This window comes from Cavia porcellus, unplaced genomic scaffold (genome assembly GCF_034190915.1).
Source record: "Cavia porcellus strain 051 isolate PalLab524CR breed Dunkin Hartley unplaced genomic scaffold, mCavPor4.1 scaffold_21, whole genome shotgun sequence".
NCBI classification, from domain to species: Eukaryota; Metazoa; Chordata; class Mammalia; order Rodentia; family Caviidae; genus Cavia; species Cavia porcellus.
The window spans coordinates 6,411,008-6,436,616 of NW_026947504.1; the positions used below are offsets into that span (position 1 = coordinate 6,411,008).

Consider the following 25,609-nt stretch of genomic DNA (forward strand, 5'->3'; position numbering starts at 1 on the left):
TAAAAGAACTTCTGGGTATTTTAGTAATAAGAATATACGTTCAGTTAAAAATAACAGAATAATGACTAACAGTGGTTTAAAAAAAAAAACAAAGACATTTAATTATCTCTTACAAGAAAATCTGCAAGTAGGTGGTTCCAAAAACACTATAGGAACTAAACTATACCATAATGGCCCCAGCTTCATTTTCTCTTTCCCCTCTATTAAGCAGGTTGGATTTCTATCTTTATGCTTTTCATCTTGCTGGCCCAAGACAGCTGCTGCTCCAAGACAGCTATAATCAAGGAAGGAAGAAGAGGCCACGGTCTGCTTACTCTCTTTCTTCTCATAGGAGAAAATCCTTCCTCGTAAGTATCCTCTTATATGTCATTGGTCAGAACTGGGTCATATGCCCATCTCAAAATCAATCCACATCCACAGAGAATGGGATTACCAAGCTTAATTGAGACTATTTAGCACTTGCTTCCTGGAGGAAAGACACCTCTCCCTAAACAGGCTGCTATGTTCATACAACATCAACGGTCCTTAAAGTATAAGAAAAAGGGGCATGGTTTAATATGTAACAATAGTGGAAATAAAAGTCCGTAGGACTTGTGCACCAATTTAGTGAAAGAGAATAAAGACTAAAATATCATTCAAAAGTTTCAAGCTTGGAAACTACAATAATTACAGTGCCAAGAATATATAAAAATAGAATGTGGGAGGGAACATCTAATTTGTGAGAGAGATAATGAGTTCAACTTTCTCCTTGAGTCTGAGGTGGAATCAGACAATCCGGTACAAATGTAGGATAAAACCTCAGAAGAAAGACTGGACTTAAATGTAGACATTGGTGTCCACACTGAGGTAGGATTTGAAATACATAAAGCAATAGATAAAGACCACGAGGGGAGAAAATAATAAGAAGGACAAGACTGGAGAATTTTAGTGAATAGATATAACTAGAAAACAGTAAGAAGATAATATTGCCATTGAAAGAAAAGAGAGTAATTCAATACAGACATCTCAAAACCAAGGGACTATAAGGACATGGCAGCCAAGAAGCACTGTTTTCAAGAGAAAAAAGTGGTCAACATTGTTGACAGCTAAAGAAATGTCAATGATCCAAAAGTACTCTTGAAAAATTTCAGAGATATTGGGACAGAAACCAGACTGTAGAGCTGTGGATTTCAGTACCTTAACATAATATACTTGTGCACTCATTTGTATTTTTGTGTTGAAACACTTTGGAAATGACGGGAAGGAAAGTACAGGTTGGCAGGGTGGAAGTGATGTCCAAGCTGATGGTAGGACAGGGTCAGTGGACGGGTAGCGTGAGTACAACTGTGGGCTAAGGGGAAAGAATGAAGCAGCAGGGGAAAAAGAAACCCTGATGGCAACTGCGAAAACAGGAAGAGATGGAGAGGTGAGAGGTCACAAGAAGGACAATAAGCACATTCAACAGATCACAAGGAGATGAAAAGAGAATGGAGAGGCCTGGAGAATATGAAATACTGGGGAAGGTGGGTAATGAATTTCCAGGTAACAGGTAACAAAATAACAAAAGTAAATGCCAATGGGATTAAGACTGTTGTTCCCAGGCAGGCATGGTGGCACATGCCTGTAATCCCAGCATTCGTGAGGCTGAGGCAGGAGGATCGTCACAAGTTCAAGACCAGCCTGGGCTTTGAAGTGAGCTCAAGATCAGCTAGAACTCTATAGCAAGACCCAGACTCAAAAAGACCAAAAAAAAAAAAAAAAAGAATGCTGTTCCCAGCAAGCCCCCAAAAAAGTTATCAGGAAAGAGAGCTGAAGTTGTAGAGAGCACTGAAATTCATTAAGGGCTGTAGAAAAGAAAACTGTAAATTGAAGGCTGACTGATGCAGACAGGACATGGTAATATGACACTACCTAAATGGTTAAAAGTTACAGTGGTGCTCTGTCTGTCTGTCTCTCTCTGTCTATCTGACTGCCACACACTGAGCAGCCCCATTCTACCGCCCACGCCTCACCATCAATTAAAAAATTAAATAAATAAAAAATAAAAAATTACAGTGCTGCCTTGTTCATGAATTTGATTTTTCTGCAATTTTGGAAAAGAAGGCTACATTTGTGTTTGTATGGGAAAGATGGCTATGGCATGTTTGTCACTCAAGGCAGAGTTTGCAAGCAAAAATGAAAGTTTTCCAAAGGCTTCTGTTTACAAATCAATTTGTTTGCAAACAAAAGTGTTTGAGATACTACTGTAATTGGTAAAACAGTGTACAGGGCACAATGGAGGACAAGAATGCCAAAAAAGCATGGAGTAATGGGGTGCAAGGCTGGAAGAGACACATAGTCATAAAGGGGTACGTATATCCCACATCTGTCAAGCATATTCCAAAGAAGATCACAAGGAGAAAGAGGTTAGAACTGAATCCTATCCTAGAGATTCATCATTATGGAATAACAACTTGCCCATGACTGGTAGCACATGTACACCTCTTGTTGACTTAGTTTAGTTCTATGACATCTTGTACAATATGGGCAGATCAAATAAAAGCATTAACATTCATGGACATTTATAATTCATACATGTGCTTATGTGAACATCAGTTATCAAAGACAGTAAGATACACAAAGATAAACTGAGGCAAATTCTTTTTTTTTTTTTTTCGTTTTTCGTTTTTATCGGTACCAGGGATTGAACTCACGACTGCCTACTTGCAAGGCAGGCGCTTATGCTGCTGAGCTAAATCCCCAGCCCCGCTGAGGCAAATTCAATGCTACCTGGAATAGGCTCACCAGTTTCTTGATACTCCTGAAATTTAAACGGTAAAGATACTATATAGATATAAGAGGAAAGCAAAAGCAGGCAGTCAGATAGATAAGTAAAACCAAAACCACATCACAAACTGCACAATCTCTGAAATTCATAAAGGACTTATGTGGTAGTCTAGAGACTCCTGGTAGGTAAGACTAGGTAAGATGACACTAGGTCATAGAAAGGCCAATGAAAATAACTTATTAAAGGAGGAGGAACAGGTTTTTAAAAAGAAACAAGCTACAAGCAGCTATCCCTGTACATTCTCCTTAACCTGTCTTACATATACACAATAAGCAGAAGAAAATGAGCATGTGACCCAGAATTGGGTGTGAATAACATTTACATAAAGCAGCAAACTATACTTCAATGGCCATGTCAATTACATTTATGTCATCTCTTGCTTCTTGATTTTGAAATAATTCCTTCATCTTTAACAGTGCGGAAGAGATTTCTTCATTTACAGGTATGTGTGTAGAAGCCTTATTAAGCAATTAACCCAGGTTGGCAAATAAACACCCTGCTGAAGTATCAAGATGAACACCAAGAGATGTGGTAGAACAGAAAATAAGAAGAATAAAGATTTGTGCTATAGAAAAAATAAAACAATTTCCTTATATTAAAAAAAGACAAATTATAATGAAGGTGATGACTTTGATACCATCTTATTATAGGCAAGTATAAGCATTTTCATAAGACAGATTGTATAACATATTATTTAATATTCAACTTTACGAACTGCAAAGGATATATATTATTGTTCCCAGTTAACAAATTAAAAAGATGAAGCTTTCTTAAAAAGGTTGTCAATGGGGACACAGAGGAGTCTATGATGCCAGAACTCATGACTCCTCGAATGGCCTTTTTACAAAGAATAGGTTTATCCAATCATTGTGTATACACACGTGTCTGGTACATCTGCACACACCTGAATGCTAAGAGCAGTTAGGGAGGTGCAGGGCCAACACTCAGGACAACAAGAGAGTAAATAATGAGTATCAGACTACAGCACTGTAACTTGCCTTTATGAACAGAAATATTCTTACCTCGCATCAGGTTCTTCTTTGAATAAAACATTGACATTTTCATCGCATTTGGGAACCTGCTGTTGGCTTCCAAAAGCTCTGGCGCCATACCATGCTATCACTGTAACTGCTCTCCAGTGAGCCATCAAAAAGCCAGCTAGAACATTTTGAATACAGTAGTTTGCTTGCCACCAGAATGCTAAGTTGCAATATTTTATATTTATCTCTATTTAAATTTTAGTGATGCTGCATAAATGTTAACATGGTCTTATACTAATACAATCACAGAGAAGTTTTAATAACACCACCTATTGGCACAGTCTCTGAATGACTTATGCATGCTTCTCAAGTCACTTAGTTATTCCCCCTCAATTGGGATATGATGTGATGATACTACACAGTTCACCCATGACAGGTATTTCCAGAAGCAATGGCAAGGGATGATTAGGATAGCCTGTTCATGCTGAAGGTAGAAAGTATTTAATAAGGCAAAGGTTTCCAAAAAAGATCTGGACAGAGAGAGATTAATGTTTGATTTAGTTCATTTCTGGCTTAAGAAGCAAAAAGCAAGCCTCAGTAAGTTCTCTAGTATCTAAAGCTTGTAGGGATAAGATCCGGGACTTCCCTAGGGCTCAAACTGCACCTAACCATGACAGACTTGAAGACTCTCTACCTTTACAGTGGCTGTACCAATTTCCCTGGACTTCCTGGAAAGATCCAGGATGTGAAACTGAAGAAGATGAGTTGCCCTGGAGGCCAGTGCTTGACCATCTATAATACAACCACAAGCCAATTAGGGACCGTCTTAGTTAGTTTTCTCTTGTTGCTAATATAAAATACCCAATACTCAAAATTAAAGGAGGAAAGGTTTTTTTAGCTCTCAGTTTGTAGAGGTTTTAGTTCAATAATCAGCTGGCTCCAAGGAAGAGTGGCACATAGCAGAGGGGCAACCATTCATGACAGTGGAAGACAGCAAAGCAACAAGGGAGACTCTTTGTGTCCCTTATACAGTATACCAGCTACTCACCCTAGGGTGAGTGCAGCACTAACACCCTGCTCCTAGCCAGAACTATGCCAAACCAATCAACAGCCTGAGTTAATAATCATACAACTTTAATTCCAGCATCACACACTCTAGATTCAGTCACCTCTGAAAAAGCCCTATGACTGCATGAGGCTTTGCAGGGACATCTAGACACAAACCCCAACAGTCCTAAAGATCCAGGTAGGCAGGGATAAGGAAATTCAAGGCCTACAGTGCTCTCCCTCCCTCCTCATAGCACAAAGCTTTGGCCTTCGTAGCTCTGCCATTTATTTTACCATGAAAAGATGCTGAAACTCTTTCAACTTGAGGAGGCACCAGATTGAGATTCTAATTAAATAAATACAAGCATGGGTAAACGCAAAAGAAATCTTTTCAAAACAAAGCCTACTATGGTAAACATGTTCAAAACAGCCTTTCTCCTGCAGCATCACAATCTCCCCATCTGGGCAAGGTCACCACACTTCTCTTGCAGCAAGTATCAGAATATTTTTTCCTGTTTTAGAGGTACGAATGATACTACAGATTTTGAAAAATGGGAGGAACTACAGCATTTCAGTGGCAGCGGGAAGATGTCCTGCCCTTTTTAAGATGAGCAGAACAATGTGATGTCCACACTTTTTTGCATCATTCTTTCAAGGCTCGGTCTCCCTATTCTTTTTGCCTGACCAGTTTTCTAGCACAATCCAAACTAATTGAAATTCTACAGAACTCCTAATTCAGAGAGCACAATGACCTGACTGCATGCTTATTGGTTCCAGACAACTAGGAGAAGACACATTCCCCTTGAAAGGCCTTCCGTGATCAGGTTCATCATTTATTCATTACTACATGTAGGTTTATGCCAAAAAGGTCAACTTTTGGAAGTTTATTCTCCTCAGTCACTACAATCTGTGGCAGGTCTAAGTTCTTATTAGCATTTTACTAAAACAGAGACTATGACCTAAGATCTGTTATTAAGTGTGTGTGTATGACGAAGAGAACAGAAAGTCATAGACAATAACGTGAAAATCCTTATCTACTTGGAATAAAGACAGAATCAAATTCTACTTTCAGTGGTCTTACACTGAAATTTGGGTAGAGATGTGCACAGGTGCAACCTTAACCTTCTTCAAGTTAATTGGGCCACACTATCTAGCCAAAAGGACATCTGTATGCAGCTCACCTGGAAAAGGCAGCCCCCAGCACAAACGCTGCATACTCTTTCACCAGGGGCTCCGTGCTGTTCAGCCCATTGATCAACACTTGAAGACCACCAAAGGAGAGTAGGTCCTGCGCATTATCCATCTGTAACAAAGGTATGGCTTAGTGTAGGACACTCATCAAAGGCAGGAAAAGCTCTTCTGACAGTCTTAATTTTGGTGACTATCCAAAAAAAAAGTTAAAAAAAAAAAGTTTAAAGCCAAGTAAAAAGCACCAGTGGCCTTCTTGACTAACTAGGAAAAGGTATGTAAAAAAACAAAGTAAACTTCTAATGATCTTAAATGTGAGAACTCTTAACTCATATAACATACTTACAAGTACCTGCGTGGGAACCAGCATGGAGGCAGCTAGCTGTTGCTCACACCAAACATGTCCTGGAGAATTCTAACACCATGTGAGTCACAAAGCTTATCCCAAACATACAAGCTGTTAACACAAAGAATCTGGTGTCATGAGCACCTATAACTAAATGGTGCCATGCTTCCTGTTGGAGTCCAACCCAATGGAGGCAGTAGAGGCAATAGACATTTTAAAAAAAAAAAGCTGACTTTTAATTAGAAGCCAAGGACTATAAAAGAAGCCCTGTTGATGAGGAGGCATGAGTGGGGGAGGGAATGAGACAACAGCACTAAGACAGGAATAACAATAGCACCCTTCTTTTCTAAGGTTGACTGAATCTGAGGACATTCATGATAAAATCTGCAGAAAAGTCACTCTCACAAAGGCTGTAGTCTAGGCCTGTAACTACATATTTAACAGTACAAAGTATATCTATCACTATGTAATCAGCTGAATAACTTTAATATATTTAAACAATGAACCCAAGAGATTGTAAAAAGGTCTCACTGCAATGAAATCAGTACTAAATTACTGTACTGATTTCTCAGAATACATCTCTCATTTGACTTGTAATGCACATGTTGATTTTTATGACATTTAGATTATTATTTTAAACTAGTATCAGATTACCATTTTACTAATTAACTTACTAAATCTTATATTTATATATGAAAAAATGAAAATCAATCAATCCCCCTACAAGCACATACACAAAGGCTGTCTCTTACCCACAAGCTGATCCCACTCTACAAATCATCAGGAAGCTAGTGCCCAACAAGGTGCTGACTACCTTTTTCCTCCAGATTTTACAAAGCTGTTTTCCGTCTATGTCCTTGCCTCTGCCTCCTGACTGAAAATGGGTTCTAACAGAGAAATCAAATGTGACGTACAGTGTCTGAGTCTGCCAATGTTTTGGGTGAGCTTTTACCACTTGGAAGATCATTTTTACACCTTTTTTTTTTGAGACAGGGTCTTGCAATGCAGTTCAAGCTAGCCTTGAACTTAATGTAGACCAGACTGATTTTGAACTTACTGTGATCTTGAGTGCTAGAGTTATAGGCATGTATCACCACACCTGACTCACTTTTATACATTTTGACTGACTCTCTACAACAGCAGAAGTTTTAGTCTGTTTATTCACTGTTGCAGCTTTTTTTCCTCTTCCTCCTCCTCTCCCTCCCTTTCCCCCTCCCCCTCTCCTTCTCCTTCTTCCTCTTTTTGAGACAGTGTCTCACTCTGCAGTTGAGGCATGAACTTGCAAATGATTCTCTTGTATCAACCTCCCAAGTGCTGGGCTTACCATACCCATGTAACAGTAGCCTAGCTACTGTTACAACTTCTATGACTAGAACAACTATGACTAGAATAGTGTGAAGCATATAATCAGGTACTTGATAAATAATTATTGAACCAAAATCTATGGGTTTGATCAGAAAAAAATTCTTGAAATAAAACTGTACTATGAATAAAAAAAAGCAATCAGACATTTATCTGCGCCAACAAAGTAAGTGGGCTCCTCTTACTATTGACCTGAAAAAAAAAAATAGCCAATACAGGCTATGAGGAGCAAGAAGGCTGGCCTGCTAAGGCTAGGCGTTTTTGCCCCAATCTGTCCTTTCAAAGTAAGGAATACTGAGGTAAGCCTGGCTAACTAGGGAGATGTACAAGCAGATTGCTTTACCAAAATAAACACCAATCTTCCTTACCTGCTGTGATTTTTAAAATACGTGAATCTACTGATGCCTCTCCTTTGATCCTCTTTGCTCTAGGATTTACAGATACAAAACCATGGCGCAGAACCCTTCACGCTGTACTTAGGGTGCCCTTATCAAAGCTGGTATGACTTCCAGGTAGAACAGCTGCCACTTTGTCAACCCCAAAGCAACACAGCTCAGTCACAGAACTTCTGATCTAGATTCAGTGCCTCTCTGTTGCTACAACAGTAATTCCATGTAGTAATAATGCTGACATTTATTTGTGAAATCATGTTAGTCATTTGAGGTATTCTCTCCTTTCTTATTTCACTGATAGTGAAGAACGGTCATCTGCCCACTGCACATCAAAAGCTGGGCCCTCCTCAGCATCAGACAGGAAATGCATGAGCAGGACCCAGGTGCGCAGCTCTTCATTTGGGTCTGCACCCAGAACTTGCTCAGCTGCCTTCAGGTTGAAGTGGCACAGGTGAGGAGGAGAATAGGGAGTACATTAGGAAAGGAAAGAACTAGAACGCTGACAAGACAATGAGTGAACAGAAAAAGGGAGAGATGGAGGTAAATAATTAAGGGGTCACACAAGGGAAGGCATACATACTGCCCTGGGGGAGATGAGACAGCCAAGCTGCTTCTCATAAGTAACTCACAAAGTATTTTCTACACACAAGGTTTCGCTTTTCACATATCCTATTTTAATAATTCAAACATGGCCATAAGGAATCCTTGGGCAGACCCGGTTCAGGTCCTTGAAGCCCAAACTTCCTAAACCTCCATTCAGTGAATCTGGGAATAGGAATGGGCTGAGCAGTTCCTGCCTAGAAAAATTCTAACTCCTTAAAGTTAACACCCATTCCCCATCACAACTGGAAATCAGGGCTAAGCTGTGTCTTCTACAAATTCCCAGTGAAATAATGATTTAATATTGTTATATGGCAGCTTAAAGGGCCAACCCAAGCCAAGGCCCTTAAACTTCTAATATCAAAGTGGCAATGACCCATTCATAAACCTCTGCCAACAGAATGAGCTTGATCTGGGGAAGTGGGATGGTCCTATGACGACTTCAGGTTGAGTCTAATAATATCCAAGAAATGGTTTACCTCTCCAAGTGACCTGCGAAAGTTTAATGGGATTTTACCTGAGGGATGATACTGCCAGGTGACCAAAAGACCTGCAGTGGGTGGTGGTGGGGAATGCTAGCCCAAGTCTCTTATGAATTCTTTTCTACATACGGCTAAGCTTTCTCTCTAGTCACTTTGGCCTTTCATGTGCAACTAAAGCAAAAGCCTATAGAAACCTGACACCCAAAGGTCCATCCAAGTTGTTAAGATGAAAAAATAAGTAAATAAAAGCTGTCAACATCAGAGCAAGACGAGCTGGCCAGTAACCCCTAGGGTCCTTAATACTTTAAATATCTTTAACAGAAAAGCTGTGGGAGTTTTTGTTGGGGAAAGAGAACCCAGGTTTTTTTTTTTTCTGAGAATCACAGTCCTGCTATGTGAGACCAGAGAAAAAGTTATAAGCAGAGAAAGAAGATGAAGAGGCTGTGCCATAATTCCTGTAGATACACTGCACACTCTTCTTTCAACATAGAAGCTAACAAAATCCTAAACAAAGTAAAAATGCCTTTTAGTCAGTTTATAGAGAACAAGGACACTATCATGTGTGGGAGGATCTATGCCTAGATAAGGCTCTCAACAAGCCTTTGATTATGATTGCATAGCTTCTTGGGCCACATCGTCCCTCCCCTGTATTACCACAAGAGCCTCCTAGCTGGCCTCTGCTTCTCCCCATGCCCCCACCTCCAGCCTCCTTGTCAACACAGCAGCTGGAAGGGTCCTTTTTAAAATAAGTCAGCTTCTGTCATTCCTCTGCTCCATACCCTGTAATCTCACTCCTTTCCACAAACTATGAAGCCTCTGTGTGCTTCACATTAGCTCAGAGCTTCATTTGCTTTTCCTCTCCATACACAGACCGCCTTGTGGTTTCTCAAACAATGATGCATGCTCCCTACTCATGACTTCTGTTCTTGTCCTCCTGCATGGGATGCTCCTTTGACATTATCAATTCCTATTCTGCTTTTCTTTTTACTTTTCTGTAATATTTATCATCTTCAAATATATTATTTATAATATATTTATTTGGTTTCTCTGTCGCCCTGTCTCTATTAAAAGACAAGCTCCAGTTTTGCTCCCAGATGTATCTCAAGTGTTTTGAACAGTGCCTGGGCTTAGCAGGCACTCATAAATTCATTTGAGACTCTATTTCAAAACAAAACAAAAATGCTATTTATAGTGGTATCTATTCAATGAGTTGTAAAAGTCAACAAATTAATATATACGAAGTAGCCAGACATGGGTATACCCCTGTAATCCCAGCTTTGGGAGGCTAAGGCAGACTGCAAGGCCAACTTAGGCTACACAGTGAGTTCAACACTAGCCTGAATTGCATAGCAAGACTTTGTCTTAAAAAAATAAAAAGCAGTTTTGAAGCAGTGTCTGCTTCAATAAAGCCCAATAAATACTGGATATTTTTTGATCAGTTACTTTTCTGCTTCAGGCACTCCAATGATACACTGAACTAAGGCTAAAGCCATAATGAACACATTAGCCCCAATCTCAGCTCTCTGACGTCCCAGCTTCCTATTTTACCTGCTACTCTACCCGCCCTCCATCCCAGGTAACTGTACTCTAGTCACCCCAATCTTTCCCAGGCCTTCAATCTCACAAAGCTCTTCTTCGCCCCCAGAATTTGTGCACATTATTTACTCTGCTCAGAATGCTCTAATACAAGAGCTGGCAAACTTTTCCTAATGAACCTGACAGTAACTATTTTTGACTTGGTGAGCCAAAAAGTCCCTGACATGACTACTTAAGAGCAGCTAGAGCTCTGCTGCTGTAGCATGAAAATAGCCACAAATAACAAGCAGGGGTGACTGTGTCCCAATAAAACTTTATTTAAAAGCACAGTCTTCCAGCCAGAATTGTCCAAAAGTACCAGTTTGCCATCCTGTCTTCTAGTTCCCCCTTGTTACCTGGAAAACACCTAATCAGCCTTAAACACCTCAGCTTAAATGGCACATCCTCTGAGAAACCCTCCTTTATTGCCCCTGACTAGGTCCTATGTTTCCTCTCTGGATCCCTTAACATACTCTCCAATTACTTCATTATTTGTCAATTTGTTCAACTATTCATTTTTTATTTCCTCTTCTAGATTATAAGCTGCATAGGTCAGTGACTATGGATATTTTACCTCTGCACATCATCCGTGCTTAAAAAAAATAACTAATGCAAGTGAAAAAGAGGCTCACTTTGGTTTCTAAGAATGTATCAGTTATAATAGACATTGGCCTAGATTGAAAACAGCCTATGCCTCAGGAGAAAAAGGAAAAGAAGCTGATGCTATTTTCTCAAGCCTTAGGGCAAGAGGTTATTTTTGGAGCTGTTAATTACAATTCAGATTTACGGACAAAGAAATAAAATACCTGATGGACATAATACTCGAGATCAAAGAGTGCAGCAATCTTCTCTTCTAGGCTGGAGCTGGAACTGTTGAATTTGTTGATCAGCCGTACCATAATCTGCATGTCAGTCTCAATAACAACATTCAGCTCATCGAACTCCTTCTTCAGCTCCTCAATCGGGCGGAAGAGCCGCTTTACCTCAGCCTGCCTTGCCTAAGGAGAGTGACAAAGAGGTGATTAATTGGAGACATAACTCTAAGACTTGTATGGTCTGCAATGGATGACTTCCTAAACAACTAATCCTGATACTTTCTAAGATGTCCAGAGAAAAAAAGCCTTCAGAATCTTCCTATTTGATCCCTGCTCCAAAAACATACTTAAGATTTTTTCAGGTTCCCTTATTTGAGTCTGAGTGCCAGGTTCAAGAAGAATGGAAAGTCATCTTGTAATCACTGAGGTCAACAAAGGTTTTGTAAGCATCTCTTCAATCCCTTACCTCATGTGGGGGATGCCTGCAGTCTCTGCCAAAATAATCCACACTATGGTTCTTTACCTTCCATAATCAGAGATGATCTTAGTCTCGTCCTACTCAACCCAGCAACATTTTAGGGAGACCTTGATATAGGAAACTGTGAGTAAGAGCTGTCAGGCAAGTGCAATTTGCTGATGAAAATTAAGTCACTGTCATTACTGTCAATTTGAGCACAGGTGTACAATTTGTTCAACTGTTTGAAATGGCTAAATTACTGTATGTACCATACTCAAACCTCAAACAATTTCCTTTCAATCGCTCCCCACCCCACGGACATACAAAGACTTTTCAAATGAAGGTATGTTGGAGGTAAATGAAAGACTTTAATTGGATATTTTATACATTTGGCACTTTGTTTTCCTCCTAATTTTGGAGGACAGTGCTTATAAAGAGAGTCTAAAAGGTCACTGTTGTTTACATATCTATCTTCTAAGCAAAATTAAAAGGCAAGTATGTTTGTAAAAAGCAAAATGATGAGCAGCTGTCAGCTCCAAATTGCTCATGTATTACCTATGGATTTCTCTCCCCAGTTACAAGCACTCTGTAAAAATATCAACCAAAGAAATGAATCAGACTCTCTTTAAAACTGAGCTCCTAACAGAGCAATCACATCCATAGGGTGCCACATCCTGATTCTTTGGGTAAAACAATGTTGCTAGAGGATGGCTGGATAGCTGCCAAAACCAGGCAAAGTGGCCCTGGAAAGCTGAGTCACTTTCTAGAGCTACAGGAAGACAGGCAAGTAAGCAGAATAAGGAACTAGTGAACCCCTCACAAAAATGATGGTGCCTGGCCCTAAGAAGTCCTTTTTGGGAGGAGGGAGAAAGGAGAGGAGGGGAAGGAGAGGGAAGTGGAGAGGGCGGAGAGGAGGAAGGGAGAAAAGGGAAAAAGAAGGAGAAATTTTAGTTTGAAATAATTATAAACTCATAGGAAATTACAAAAGCAGTACAGTACTCTATCAGGCTCCCTCAATAGTACATTTTACATAAAGATAGTACAGTGTCAAAACCAAAAAAAAGACACAGGTTTAGAACTCTTCACTAGAGTACAGGCCTTAAATTTCAATACCTTTTACACATACTCATTTGCATATGAATGATTTCCTCTATATAATTCTACATAATTCTATAACTCATTTGCACTATATAATTCTACACAATCTTTTAAATCCATCTCCAAACTATCATAACAGTCAAGCTATGATGCTTAACTGCCACCACCAAGCAACACTGTGCAACCTCCTTATGTATAACTGTACCTTAGCCTCACACTCTGCTCCCTCTTATCCCTAAACCCTGGTAACCACTAATTTGTTTTTCATCTCTGTAATTCTCACATCTGGAGAATGTTATATAAATGGAACCACAGTCTGTAGCCTTCTAAGTTTGACTTCTTTCTTTGAGCATAATGCTCTTGAGATACCCAAATGAATTTCCTTTTATTGCTGAATAGTATTCCATCATACAGACGGACAGTTCATTTAACCAAGTACTGAAAAATATTTGCATTATTTCCTGGGTTTGGCTATAACATAAACATTTGCATACAGGTTTCTTTTTTAAAAAATAAAATAAATGACATAAAGTGTAGGTTATATGAGAAGCATATCTTTTGTTTTATAAGAAACTATCACACTATTTTCTAGAGTAGCTATACTATTTTACATTTCCACTGACAATGTCAGATTTGGTTTATCCATATCTTTGCCAGTATTTAGTATTACCACCATTTTTATTTTATGCCTTGCAACAGATATATGCCGATACCTCACTGTGGATTTAATTTGTATTTGTCGAATGGCTAATGATGCTATCACCTTTTCATATGCCTATCTGCCATCCACATATTCTTTCTCATGAAATGCATGTTTCTTTCCTTTGCCCATTTTTAAAATAAGCAATAGGTTTTTACTGTTCAATTTTAAGAGTTCTTTATGTATTCTAGATACAAGGCCTTTGTCAGATACAGATAGTCCTTCCTTTGCACAGAGCTGAAATGCCACAGTTTAAATAACACAGTTTAAATAACACCAATCTCCCAAGACTCGAATTTAGTTACATAATGCATTAACTGTATGAAATAACACCAATCTCCTATGACTTGAATTTTAGTTACATAATGCATTAACTGTATGAAATACATTCCTGCTAATTCCTCGGTTCCAAAGTCACTATATAATTTAAATGCCCATCAGCAGCAGCAACAACTGATCATATGACTTCTTTCAAAGTTGCTGGAGATTTGTCACTGGGCATCTGCATTTCATATACAGATGCAAAAAGTATAGTTACGAAGCATCCTTATCTCCCAGTGACAAATGCACATAATATTGCACAAAAGTGGATAATCAAAGGAGAGAACTGCCTGTAATCTCAACATTTGGGAATCTGAGGCAGGAGGATCACCACAAGTTCAGGGTTAGCCTGGGCTACACAGTGGGTTCAAGACCAGACTGAGCTACATAGCAAGACCCTGTCTTAATAGAGAGAGATGGAGGGAGAGAGGGAAAGAGGGAAGGAGGAGGAGAGAGGAAGAGAGAGAGAGCAAGTGAGAGAGCTGGTCACCAAAGATGAAAGAAATAAGAAATGGTAACGCTAGCAGTACAATTCAAATTGAACATACATAGAGTTTTAGAAGGAAAAGTGGATCATGGGAAAGTTGGCACTGATGCTGTTTGATAAACTCTAGGTGTACAGCCAAAGAAACTTAGCAAAGGCAAACCTCCAAACATAAATTTAAAAAGTGAGGAAAAGAATGAAGTGACACTGGCAAAAACTCCACATTATAGGAACTCTGAGAAGTTTCACAACACTGAAAACACTATCGATAAAAGGTTAGAAACTGATCCACTCTTAGAAAGGAGCATTATAATTCACTAAGACCCAGACAGATGCTTGCTCCGTATCAAATCACACAGTGAAAAACTAAACACTATTCAATCTACTCTCTGACAAGTTTTTTCCCTAAAGAAATAAAAACTTTAATTTTAATGTTTCTAGTGTTTTAAGTTACAGTGTACTAAGTAAATATTAGTATTCCCACTTTTCCATTTCTGTATACATTTATAACTGATAGCAATGTGTTTTTCAATGTTTGGCAAAATATTTTAAAGGTCATGGAACAATCACAATTTTTCCTTTGTTAAAGATTGTTTTGCAGAGTTTCAGCTCAAATGGTTGTTTTTTTGGTACCATGTGATAACAAAAGGAAGAGTGTTGGTGTATGGTTTCTGAATATTTCCTCCCAGTGGCCTATCTTTCCAATGACTTACCAGGATCTTTCAAAGAAAAAAAGTTTTCAATTTGGTAGAGTCCACTTATTAATTTTTTGTTTCTTTTAAGGACTGTGTATTTTGAGTCATGTCTTAAGAACTGTATCTGGTTCTAATTTGCAGGGATTTTCTACATTCTAAAAGGTTCTATTTTCAGTTTTACATTGTACATTTAAATATACAGTTTTGAATTAATTTTTTACTAAGGTGTGAGGTTTAGGTTACAGTTCATTTTTTTGCTTACAGATATTCACTGTTTGTTGAAAAGACTATTTGTCTTCCATTGAATTCCTTTTGCACTGCTGTCAAAAATCAGTTGGATATATTAGTGAGTCTATTTCTGGCTTGTCTGCTTTATTTTACTAATATGTATTTCTTCTTCCCATTAATACCCCATTATGTTGATTACCCTAGCTGTAAAGTAAATTTTTACATGAGGTAGAGTGATTTTTCCCACTTTACTATGCTTTTTCAAAACTGTTTTAGTGCCTTCCTTGCTTTTGCTGTCTTCTGCCTGCTATGAACTGGTTTTCCTCTGATGCCCTCTGTCATCCCCCCTTGTCCTGGAGGCAGCTGACTAAGGACGGAAACTTCTGTAAACCGTGTCCAAATCAAACTTTCTGCCCTTAAAAAAATGGTTTTAGCTATTCATGTTTCTTCATCTTTCTATATTAGCTTCAGAATAAACTTATATGTATAAAAAATCTTACTTGGATTTTTATTACAGTTGCATTTAAACATATAGATCACGTTGGGGGAATTGAAATTTTTACTATTTGAGCCTTCCAATCCACAGACACAGTATGTCACCATTTATTTAAATCTTTAACTTCATCATCTTTTATCAACACACATGATTTTCAGCACACAGATCCTGTGCATGTTTTGATGAATTTATTCCTCAATATTTTATTTCACAGAGGACCAAACATCATTTGAGGGGTTTTGTTTCGTTTTTGAGACAGGGTCTTGCTATGTAGTTTAGGCTGCCTTGAACTCTCAGTGAAGCTCTTGCCTCAGCCATCCAAGTACTGAAATGACACGGCATGAAAAACTTATACAGCTTTTGTTTCTAATTGCAGTTTCCACATATTCACTTATCATATAGCAAAACACAACTGATTAGTGTTGCTTTTATATCCTGTCATCTAGGTGAATTCAATTATTATTCTAGAAGGTAGGTCTATGTATTTGGTACATATATATAGAAAATTGGTACCATTATAGAAATAGTTTTATTTCTGCCTTTCCAATCTATATAGCTTTTTTAATTTAATTTTTTATTTTAAAGAGAATAAAACAAAAAGAGAACATAACAAAGCAAATCAGAACAAACAAAGCAAGCAACACAGCACAATAAGACAACCAGACATCAAGAGTAGCTACCATAATGTCTCTTCTCTTTGAAATAGGTAACCATACCTTCACACACAATAATAGCAAACGTAACAAAATAGTATAAAATCATTCAAAAGAATGATAGCATTCTAGGACTTCAAAACCAAATGACAGGAAATAAACAAAGGCTACTACAATATCTCATTTTCCTCAATAAAGTTGTCGATACCATCACACATAATAAAATCAAATAAAACACAACAGAAGAGAACTAATCAAAACAGAAGAACAAAAGCATGGTAGGACTTCAAAATAAGATGATAGTAAATCAGCAATGGCTACTATAATGTCTTGTTTTCTTTAAAATAGCTGTTTATACCACCACACATATTAAAATAAAACAAAGCAAAATAAAACCAATCAAACCAATGAATGAAAGCATTATAAGACTTTATAAGCAATATAATAGGAAACCATGTTACCATAATATATCCCATTATATTCAAAATAGCTGTCCCTACCATCTGAAAGCATAAAATCTAACAATATAAGTCAGAACAAAGCCAAACTTAACAAAATCATGCAAACAATGCAAGAGTACAAGATAATTCAGTAAGAAATGGATAGTAATTTCCACTTTCCCTCCCAGGTATTTCATCCCTTTTGTTCTTAAATTAACTATTCTTTTTCTTTTTTTCATTAAAAAAATTTTAAAAAAGAAGGAGATTAAGATAAAAGAGGACGGGCTGGGGATTTAGCTCAGTGGCATAAGCTCCTTCCTTGCACGCAGGCAGTCCTGAGTTCGATCCCCGGTACTGATAAAAAGGAAAGACAAAAAAAAAAAAAAAAGATAAAAGAGGCCATAACAACATAACAACACAGGTCAGAACAGAACAATTTAAGCAACATAGTGTTTCACCACAAGATAACCTGACATAACAGTAGTTATCATAGTGTCTCTTTCCTTGAAATATTTGAGTGTAACTTCGTATACTATAGCATCAAACATAACATGACAGTGTAAAACCATTCAAGAGAATGAAAGTATTACAGGGTATTTAGAATCAACTAACAGAAAATGAACAATGGTTTCTACATTATCTCCTTGTCTATAAAAAATTTTGTTTATATTATCACATATAATAAAATCCAATAAGATACAACATGATAAAACTGATGGACACAGAAGAACAAAAGCTTGATGGGACTTCAAAACAAGATGATATTAAATCAGCACTAGCTATTATATTGTCTTGTTTTCTTCAAAATAACTGTTCATACCATCACAGACAATAAAATCAAACAACCCAAAATAAAACCACTGCAACAAAGGAAACTATTTGGTATTTATACATGAGAGTTTGACTTATTTTGCTTATTGTGAGTATGGTTTCAAGCTGTGCCCATATGTTTATAAATATCTCAATATGATCATTCTTTATAGCTGAGTAGTACTCCATTGTATAAAAATACCACAACTTTTTTATCCATTCTTCAGTTGATGGACACTTAGGTTGTTTCCAATATCTGGCTATTACAAATTGTGCTGCTATAAATATGGCTGTACATATATCACTGTGGTATGATGTTTTCAGTTCTTCTGGGAATATGCGTAGAAGTGGAATAGCTGGAACAAATGGGACTTCCAATCCCAGGTTTTTGAGAAATCTCCAGACTGATCTCCACAATGGTTGCAACCAGTCTACACTCCCACCAACAGTGCAGGAGAGTTCCTTTTTCCCCACAGCCTCTCCAGCATTTGTTGTTGGTAGTTTTCTTGATCCTAGCCATTCTTTCAGGAGATGGTATCTCAGTGTGGTTTTAATTTGCATTTCTCTAATGACTAATGATGCTGAACATTTTTTCATGTATTTATTTATCATTTTTATTTCTTCATCTGAGAATTGTGTATTCATCTCAGATGCCCATTTTTGGATTGCATCTTTGAATTTAGGGGGTCTGATTTTTTTTAATTCTTTCTATGTTTTAGAAAGAAGTCCTTTGTCTGAGGGACAGTTCACTAAAATTTTTTCCCAGTTTGTGGGTTTTCTTTTCACTAAGGTGGAGATTTCTTTTGACGTGCAGAAACTTTTCAGTAAGAGGTGATCTCAGCTATTGATTCTGGGAAGTATTTCCTGAGCGGTTTGATTCCTGTTCGTGAATTCTCTACCTGCCCTTATGTCTTCAAGGTTTTTACTCAATTTGTCTTCCAATAGATTTAGTGTTTCTGTTTTAATATTCAGATCTTTGATCCATTTAGATTTTAATTTAGTACATGGTGACAGGCATGAGTCTAGTTTTAGTTTTCGGCATGTGGAGAGCTAGTTTTTCCAACACCATTTATTAAAGAGACTGTCATTCTTCCAGTGAGCATGTTTAGCCCCTTTATAAAAGATAAGGTGGTTGAGTGTGTTTCTTGTTGTGGTTGTATCTTCTAATCTATTCCATTGATCTTCAGCTCTGTTTTGATTCCAGTACTATGTTGATTTTACTACAGTTGCTTTGTAGTATAACTTCAAGTGAGGGATTGTGATGCCTCCTGCCTTGCCTTTGCTGTTTAGAACTTTTTGCTACTCTAGGTCTCTTCCAGATGAATCTGACGAGTGATTTCTCTAGATCTATGAGGTATGTTGATGGTATTTTTATTGGGATTGCATTGAATCTGTATAATAGTTTTGGGAGAATGGCCATTTTCACAATATTTATTCTTCCTATGCATGAGCAAGGGATGTCTTTCCATTTTCTGAGATCCTCTTCAATTTCTTTTTTTCAGTGTATTATAATTTTTCCCTATATAGATCTCTCACTTCTTTCATGAGGATAATTCCTAAAAATGTCATTTTTTTGGTTGCTAGTGTGAAGGGTGTGGCTTCTCTTATTTCTCTGTCAGTGATTTTGTTGTTAGTATATAGGAATGCCACTAATTTTTGAGTATTAATTTTGTATCCAGCTACATTGCTGAATTTATTTATTATATGTAGAAGTCATTCAATGGAGTTTTGGGGTCTTTTATGTAGACTATCATGTCATCTGCAAATAATGATAATTTAACTTCTTCTCTTCCTATCTTTACCTCTTTCATTTCTCTCTCTTGTCTAATTGCTCTGGCTAGTATTTCCAGTACATATTAAATAAGAGTGGTGATAAAGGACATCCTTGTCTTGTGCCTGATTTTAAGGTAAAGGCCTTCAGTTTTTGGCCATTTAGTATGATACCGACTGTTGGCTTGTCATAGACGGCCTTTATTATATTGTGGTAAAGACCATCTATTCCAATTTTCTGTAAGGTTCTTATCATAAATGCATGTTGGACCTTATCAAAAGCTTTTTCTGCATCTGTAGAAATGATCATGTGATTCTTACTTTGGCTTTATTGATATGCCATCCCTGCATGCCTGCAATGAATTCCACTTGGTCATGGTGTATAATCTTCTTGATGATTTGCTGCATCCTATTTGCCAATGTTTTATTGAGGATTTTTGCATCTGTGTTCATTAGGGAGACTGGCCTGTAGTTCTCTTTTTTAGTTGGGACTTTCTCAGGTTTTGGTACTAGCGTAATATTTGCTTCCAGGAATGACTTAGGAAGGATTGCTTCCCTTTCAATTTCACTGAAGAGTTTGAGGAGTGTCGGCATTAAGTCCTCTTTGTATTTCTTGTAGAATTCTGCAGTGAATCCGTCTGGGCGTGGGCTCTTCTTTGTAGGTAAGGACTTAATTACATTTTCAATTTCATTAATAGAAATTGGGTTATTCAGCAGTTTTACCTCTTCTTGACCTAGCATTGGTACTTCATATATTTCTAGGAATCAGTCTATTTCTTCTAAGTTATCAAACCGATGAGAGTAGAGGTTTTCGAAATAGGTGTTGATGATCTTCTGTATTTCTACAGAGTCTGTAGTGATTTCACCTCTTTCATTCCTTATTGCATGAATTTGAGCTTTTTCTTCCCTTTTTTAAATAAGGTTGGCTAGGGGCTTATCAATTTTATTTTTTCTATCAAAGAACCAACTCTTTGATTCATTGATTCTTTGGATTGTTTTCTTAGTCTCTAGTGCATTCATTTTTGCTCTGCTTTTTATAATTTCCTCTCTTCTTTTGGCTTTGGGCTTGACTTGCTCTTCTTTTTCTAGATGTTTGAGGTGTAACATCAAGTTGTTTATTTGTATTCATTCTGTTTTTCTGATATGGGAACTCAGTGCAATAAATTTTCCTCTGACGATAGCTTCATTGCATCCCACAGATTCTAGTAAGTTGTACTTTGTATTTTTTGTTTGCTTGTAGGTATTGTTTAATTTCTTCTTTAATTTCCCCTGTGACCCACTGATTACTCAACAGTGTGTTATTTAACTTCCATGTGTTTGTGGGATTTTTGCTGTATCTTTTATCATTAATTTCTAATTTCATGGCACTATGATTTGATAAGATGCATGGGATCATTTCAACTCTTTTACATTTATTTAAATATGTTTTGTGGGCTAATACATGGTCTATTTTAGAGAATGTCCCATGTACTGCTGAGAAGAATGTATATTGTGATGTTGTTGGATGGAACACTCTGTATATCAAGTCCATTTGTTCACAGGTGTGATTCAGTTCTGTTATTTCTTTGCTGATTTTCTGTGTGGTTGATCTGTCCCTTGGTGTCAATGGTGTGTTAAGGTCTCCTGTTATAATTGTGTTACTGCTAACTTGGTTTTTCATTTCTGTTAATACTTGCTTTTATAACTGGGTGCTCTGCGATTTGGTGCATACATATTTAAGATTGTTATCTCTTCCTCTTGAAGTTTTCCCCTAATCAACATGTAATGACCATCTTTATCTCCTCTGATCATTATTGGTTTGAAGTTCACATTGTCTGTAAACAGAATAGCTACCCGTGCTTTTTGGGCGGTTCCTGTTGCATGAAGTATTGTTTTCCATCTTTTGACTTTCAGTCTGTGAGTCTCCTTTTGGGTTACATAGGTTTCTTATACACAGCATATGGTTGGATGTTATATCTTGATCCATTCTGCTAGTCTGTTTCTTTTAATTGGTGCATTGAGACCATTTACATTAATGGTTATAACTGTTATATGTTGGTTTATTATTGACATATTATCTTTCTGCTGTTGAATCTTTATCTTTCTGTTCTTTTAATTGCCTGCTTTGCTTAGTGGTTTTTTCCTAAATGTGTCTAAACTGTCTTTCAGTATTCTTTGGAGGGTTGGCTTGGTGATCATGATGTTCTCAGCTGTTCTTTATCATGGAAGTATCTTGTTTCTCCATCCATTTTGAAGGACAGTTTTTGTAGTGTACATCAGTCTAGGTTGGAAATCATTTTCCTTTAGGATCTGAAATATTTCACTCCATGCTCTTCTTGACTTTATTGTTTGTGCTGAGAAGTCTGCTGTGATTCTGATGGGTTTTCCTTTATAGGTGACCTGTCATTTCTCTCTGACAGCTTTTAATATTATATTTTTATGTTGGATTTCTGGGATGCTGATTATTATATGTCTGGGTATAGTTTTATTTTAGTTATAGCTATCTGGAGTTCTATATGCTTCACTGATCCTGATGTCAATTTCCATTCTCATGCTTGGGAAATTTTCAGCTATTACTTCTCTAAATATCCTCTAGACATCCTTTATGCTGTCCCCTTTTTCCTTTATCCCTGTCAATCGTATGTTGTTTTTCTTTGCATCATCTTTGTATCATCGCGCAGTTGTTGAATTGTTATTTCCTGATTCCTGATTATTTTTAAAAGATCTTTCCTTTCCTGGTCACTAGCTGCAATCTTGTCTTCGAGGTCTGAAATTCTATCTTCACTTTCATTGAGGCGGTTTTTACAACTTTCAATGGAATTTTTGATTTCCTGTATATCTCTTTGCATCTGCTTTATGTATTGTTTGTTTCTTACATTGTTCATCCAGGGATTCTACCTTTTTGTTTATTTCCTCCAATTTTTTAACTGTGTCTTCTTTAGATATGTTCAGCATCTCTTTCTTTTTTTATCATTTCTTCTTTTACCTGGGAGATTATTTCTAGTTTGAATTCCTTTAAAGCTTCCCAGAGTTGCTTCTTTATTTCAGTTGCTATTATTTCAGATATTTCAGGTGTTTGGCATATATTTTCTTCTATGTACATAGCTCCTAAGGTTTCTTGGGATGGGCTGGAGGTTTGAGATTGCATTTTGGTCTTTCACTTTGTCATTTTTCTATATTTCTATGTTTCAAGTGTTGTTCCAAGGCTTCTTCTGGATTTGTTGGAAATCGTCTCCTGTGACCTAGGCTGCTGGGACTGAATGGAGATTGCTAAGCCTGGTCCAGTTAGGCCCTCAGGCCCTCCTATGTCACCTTCAGTGTTCCAGGTAGCTGGGCAGGCCCTAACCACTGTGGATGATGGGCTAAAGCTCTCCTCTGGCGAAGACCCATGCCCTGGAACTCACTTCACCTGCTCTCAAATCCCGTAATTGAAGAATGTCACTGGGCGTAATATAGTTGGTCCACAAAACCTCCCACGGCTAGTCTAGTGTGGTTGGTCGCTGGGGGGTCCTTGAGCTCCAGAAGAGATGATCTTAAAGTCTCCCAGGGCTCAGGGTGGCACGCAAACCTACCCCAGCCACCAACTGAGTTTCCTGGTTTGGGAGAAGGTCACCGGGCGTATCTGCACAGGCCTGAAACCTGCAGAGATCAGTTTAGTGTAGCTGGGCTCTGGGTGGGTCCATGAGCTCCAGAAGAGATGATCTTAAAGTCTCCTCGGGCTTGGGATGGCGTGTGGACTTACCCGAGCTGCCAGCTGAGTTTCCCAGTTTGGGAGAAGGTCACTGGGCATGTGCTGGGCAGGCCTGAAACCTGCCAAGTTTCTTGGTTTGGGAGAAGGTCCTACATTAACTATTTTGCTTTTGGATCCCTTCTGTTTCTTATGCTAGGGTTCACATGTATGAGTTCAAACTGTTTTGGCCATGAACATGATCTCCAGTTGTGCCCATTTACCTACAGGAGCTTTGAGATTATTCTACTTTATAGCTGGGAACTTTCCACTGCAAGAAATTACCATATCTTTCTTATCTATTCTGTGGTTGATGGGCAAGTTACTCTTGCTTTTTTTCTGATCTCCTGTCACTTGGAACAATTATTTTGTCTCCTTTGATTTTCAGTCTATGAATTTCCTTTCCAATTAAATGTGTTTCTTGTATATAGTATATGGATGGATTTTGTTTCTTGATCCACCGTCCCTGTTTCTTTTCATTGCTGACCTGAGGCCATCGACATTAATGGTTACAACCAGCATACATTGGTTTGTCTTTGTCCTGCTGTCCTCCTGCTGTTGGCCCTCCACTTTTCCTTCATTCAATTGCCTGTCTTGTTTGGCGATCTTCCTCTGCTGCTGTTCCTGGAACCATGATCATCTTTATCTCTCTCTAGAATATTCTTTAGATCTCTCTGTAGGGTTGGTCTGGTAGTCATGAATTCCTTCAGTTGTTCTTTATCATGGAAGTATCTTATTTTTCCATCAATTTTTTTTTGGGGGGCATCTTTTTTCTTTTTATCAGTACCAGGGATCGAACTCACGACTGCCTGCTTGCAAGGCAGGCACTTATGCCGCTGAGCTAAATCCCCAGCCCCTTTCCATCAATTTTTAAAGATAGTTTTGCTATCTTTAAATCTGGGTTGGAAGTGGTTTTAAATCTGGATCAATCTGGGAGTTGTTTTAAATCTGGATCAATCTGGGTTGGAAGTTGTTTTAAATCTGGATCAATCTGGGTTGGAAGTTGTTTTCTTTCAGGGCTTGAAACACTTCACTCCAAACTCTTCTTGCCCTGATGGTTTGTGTTGATAAGTCTGCTGTGATTCTGATTGGTTTTCCTTTATAGGTGATCTGTTTCTTTTCTCTAATAGCTTTTAATATTCTTTCTTGTGCTGAATTTCTGGGATATTGATTATTGTATGTCTGGGTGTAGCTTTACTTTGGTTATGGCTAGTTGGAGTCTTATATGCCTTACTTACATGCATGCCAAATTTATTTCCCATATTTCAAAAGTTTTCTTCTATTACTTTTGTGAATACCCTTTTAATTTCATTTGTGTTGACCCCTGCTTTCTTCACCGACACCTATCATTCTTTCTTTGATCTTTCTTTTTTTTTTTATCGTTACCAGGGATCGAACTCACGACTTCCTGCTTGCAAGGCAGGTGCTTATGCCGCTGAGCTAAATCCCCAGCCCCCTCAACATCTATCATTCTTAAATTATGCTTCTTTGTATCATGTTTTAGCCATTGAATTATTTCCTGATTCCGTGTTATTTTTAAGAGATCTTTCCTTTCAGAATCACTAGCTACAATCCTATCTTCAAGGTTTGAAAATTTATCTTCAGTCTCTTTCAAGCAATTTTGCCAGCTTTCGATTGAATTTTTAATTTCCTGGATCTCTCTTTGAATCTGTTTCATGCATTATAATTCCTTTCTACATTCATTCAAGGTTTCCATAATTTTCCTCTTTTTTTTTTAAATCTATGTCTTCTTTAGACCTGCTGAACAATTCTTTCAGTATGTTTGTGATTTCTTCTGTTACCTGAGACGTTGTTTCTGATTTGACAATCTTATGAAGTTGATTCCTTACTTCAGTTGCTATCCTCTCAGATTTCAGTTGTGTGACATCTGTTTTCCATGACTGTATCTCCTAGACTTATTCTGTGTGGGCTAGAGGTCTGAGTTTGCCTTTTGCTCCTTCATCTTGACATTCTCCTGGGTTCCTTCCAACAAGATGGTTGTGGGGTCCCAGGCACTTCCCATGTTGGCTGCCCTTAGGCAGTGTAGGGGGATGGGACAGGCACATGGGTTCCTCTAATTCCAGATTTACAGGGAGATAGCAGGGCATGGAGGTGGGGTTGCTTCTCTTAGCCTGTGTGTCTACACTGGGACTCCCAC

General features: G+C 37.9%; 1 protein-coding gene across 8 annotated transcripts in view; it reads right to left on the minus strand.

Moving 5' to 3' along the window:
* The window catches only part of Sil1 (SIL1 nucleotide exchange factor), a 314,976-nt gene that overhangs the window by 70,623 nt on the left and 218,744 nt on the right, over window positions 1-25,609 (minus strand). For all 8 annotated transcript variants that reach the window (XM_003477414.5, XM_013141127.3, XM_013141126.3 and 5 more), the window contains 2 exons: window positions 11,585-11,776; window positions 6,015-6,136 (listed from right to left, as the gene is read on the minus strand). In XM_003477414.5, coding sequence (XP_003477462.1) covers window positions 6,015-6,136; window positions 11,585-11,776 — 314 coding nt within the window. The remainder of the gene's footprint in view (window positions 1-6,014; window positions 6,137-11,584; window positions 11,777-25,609) is intronic.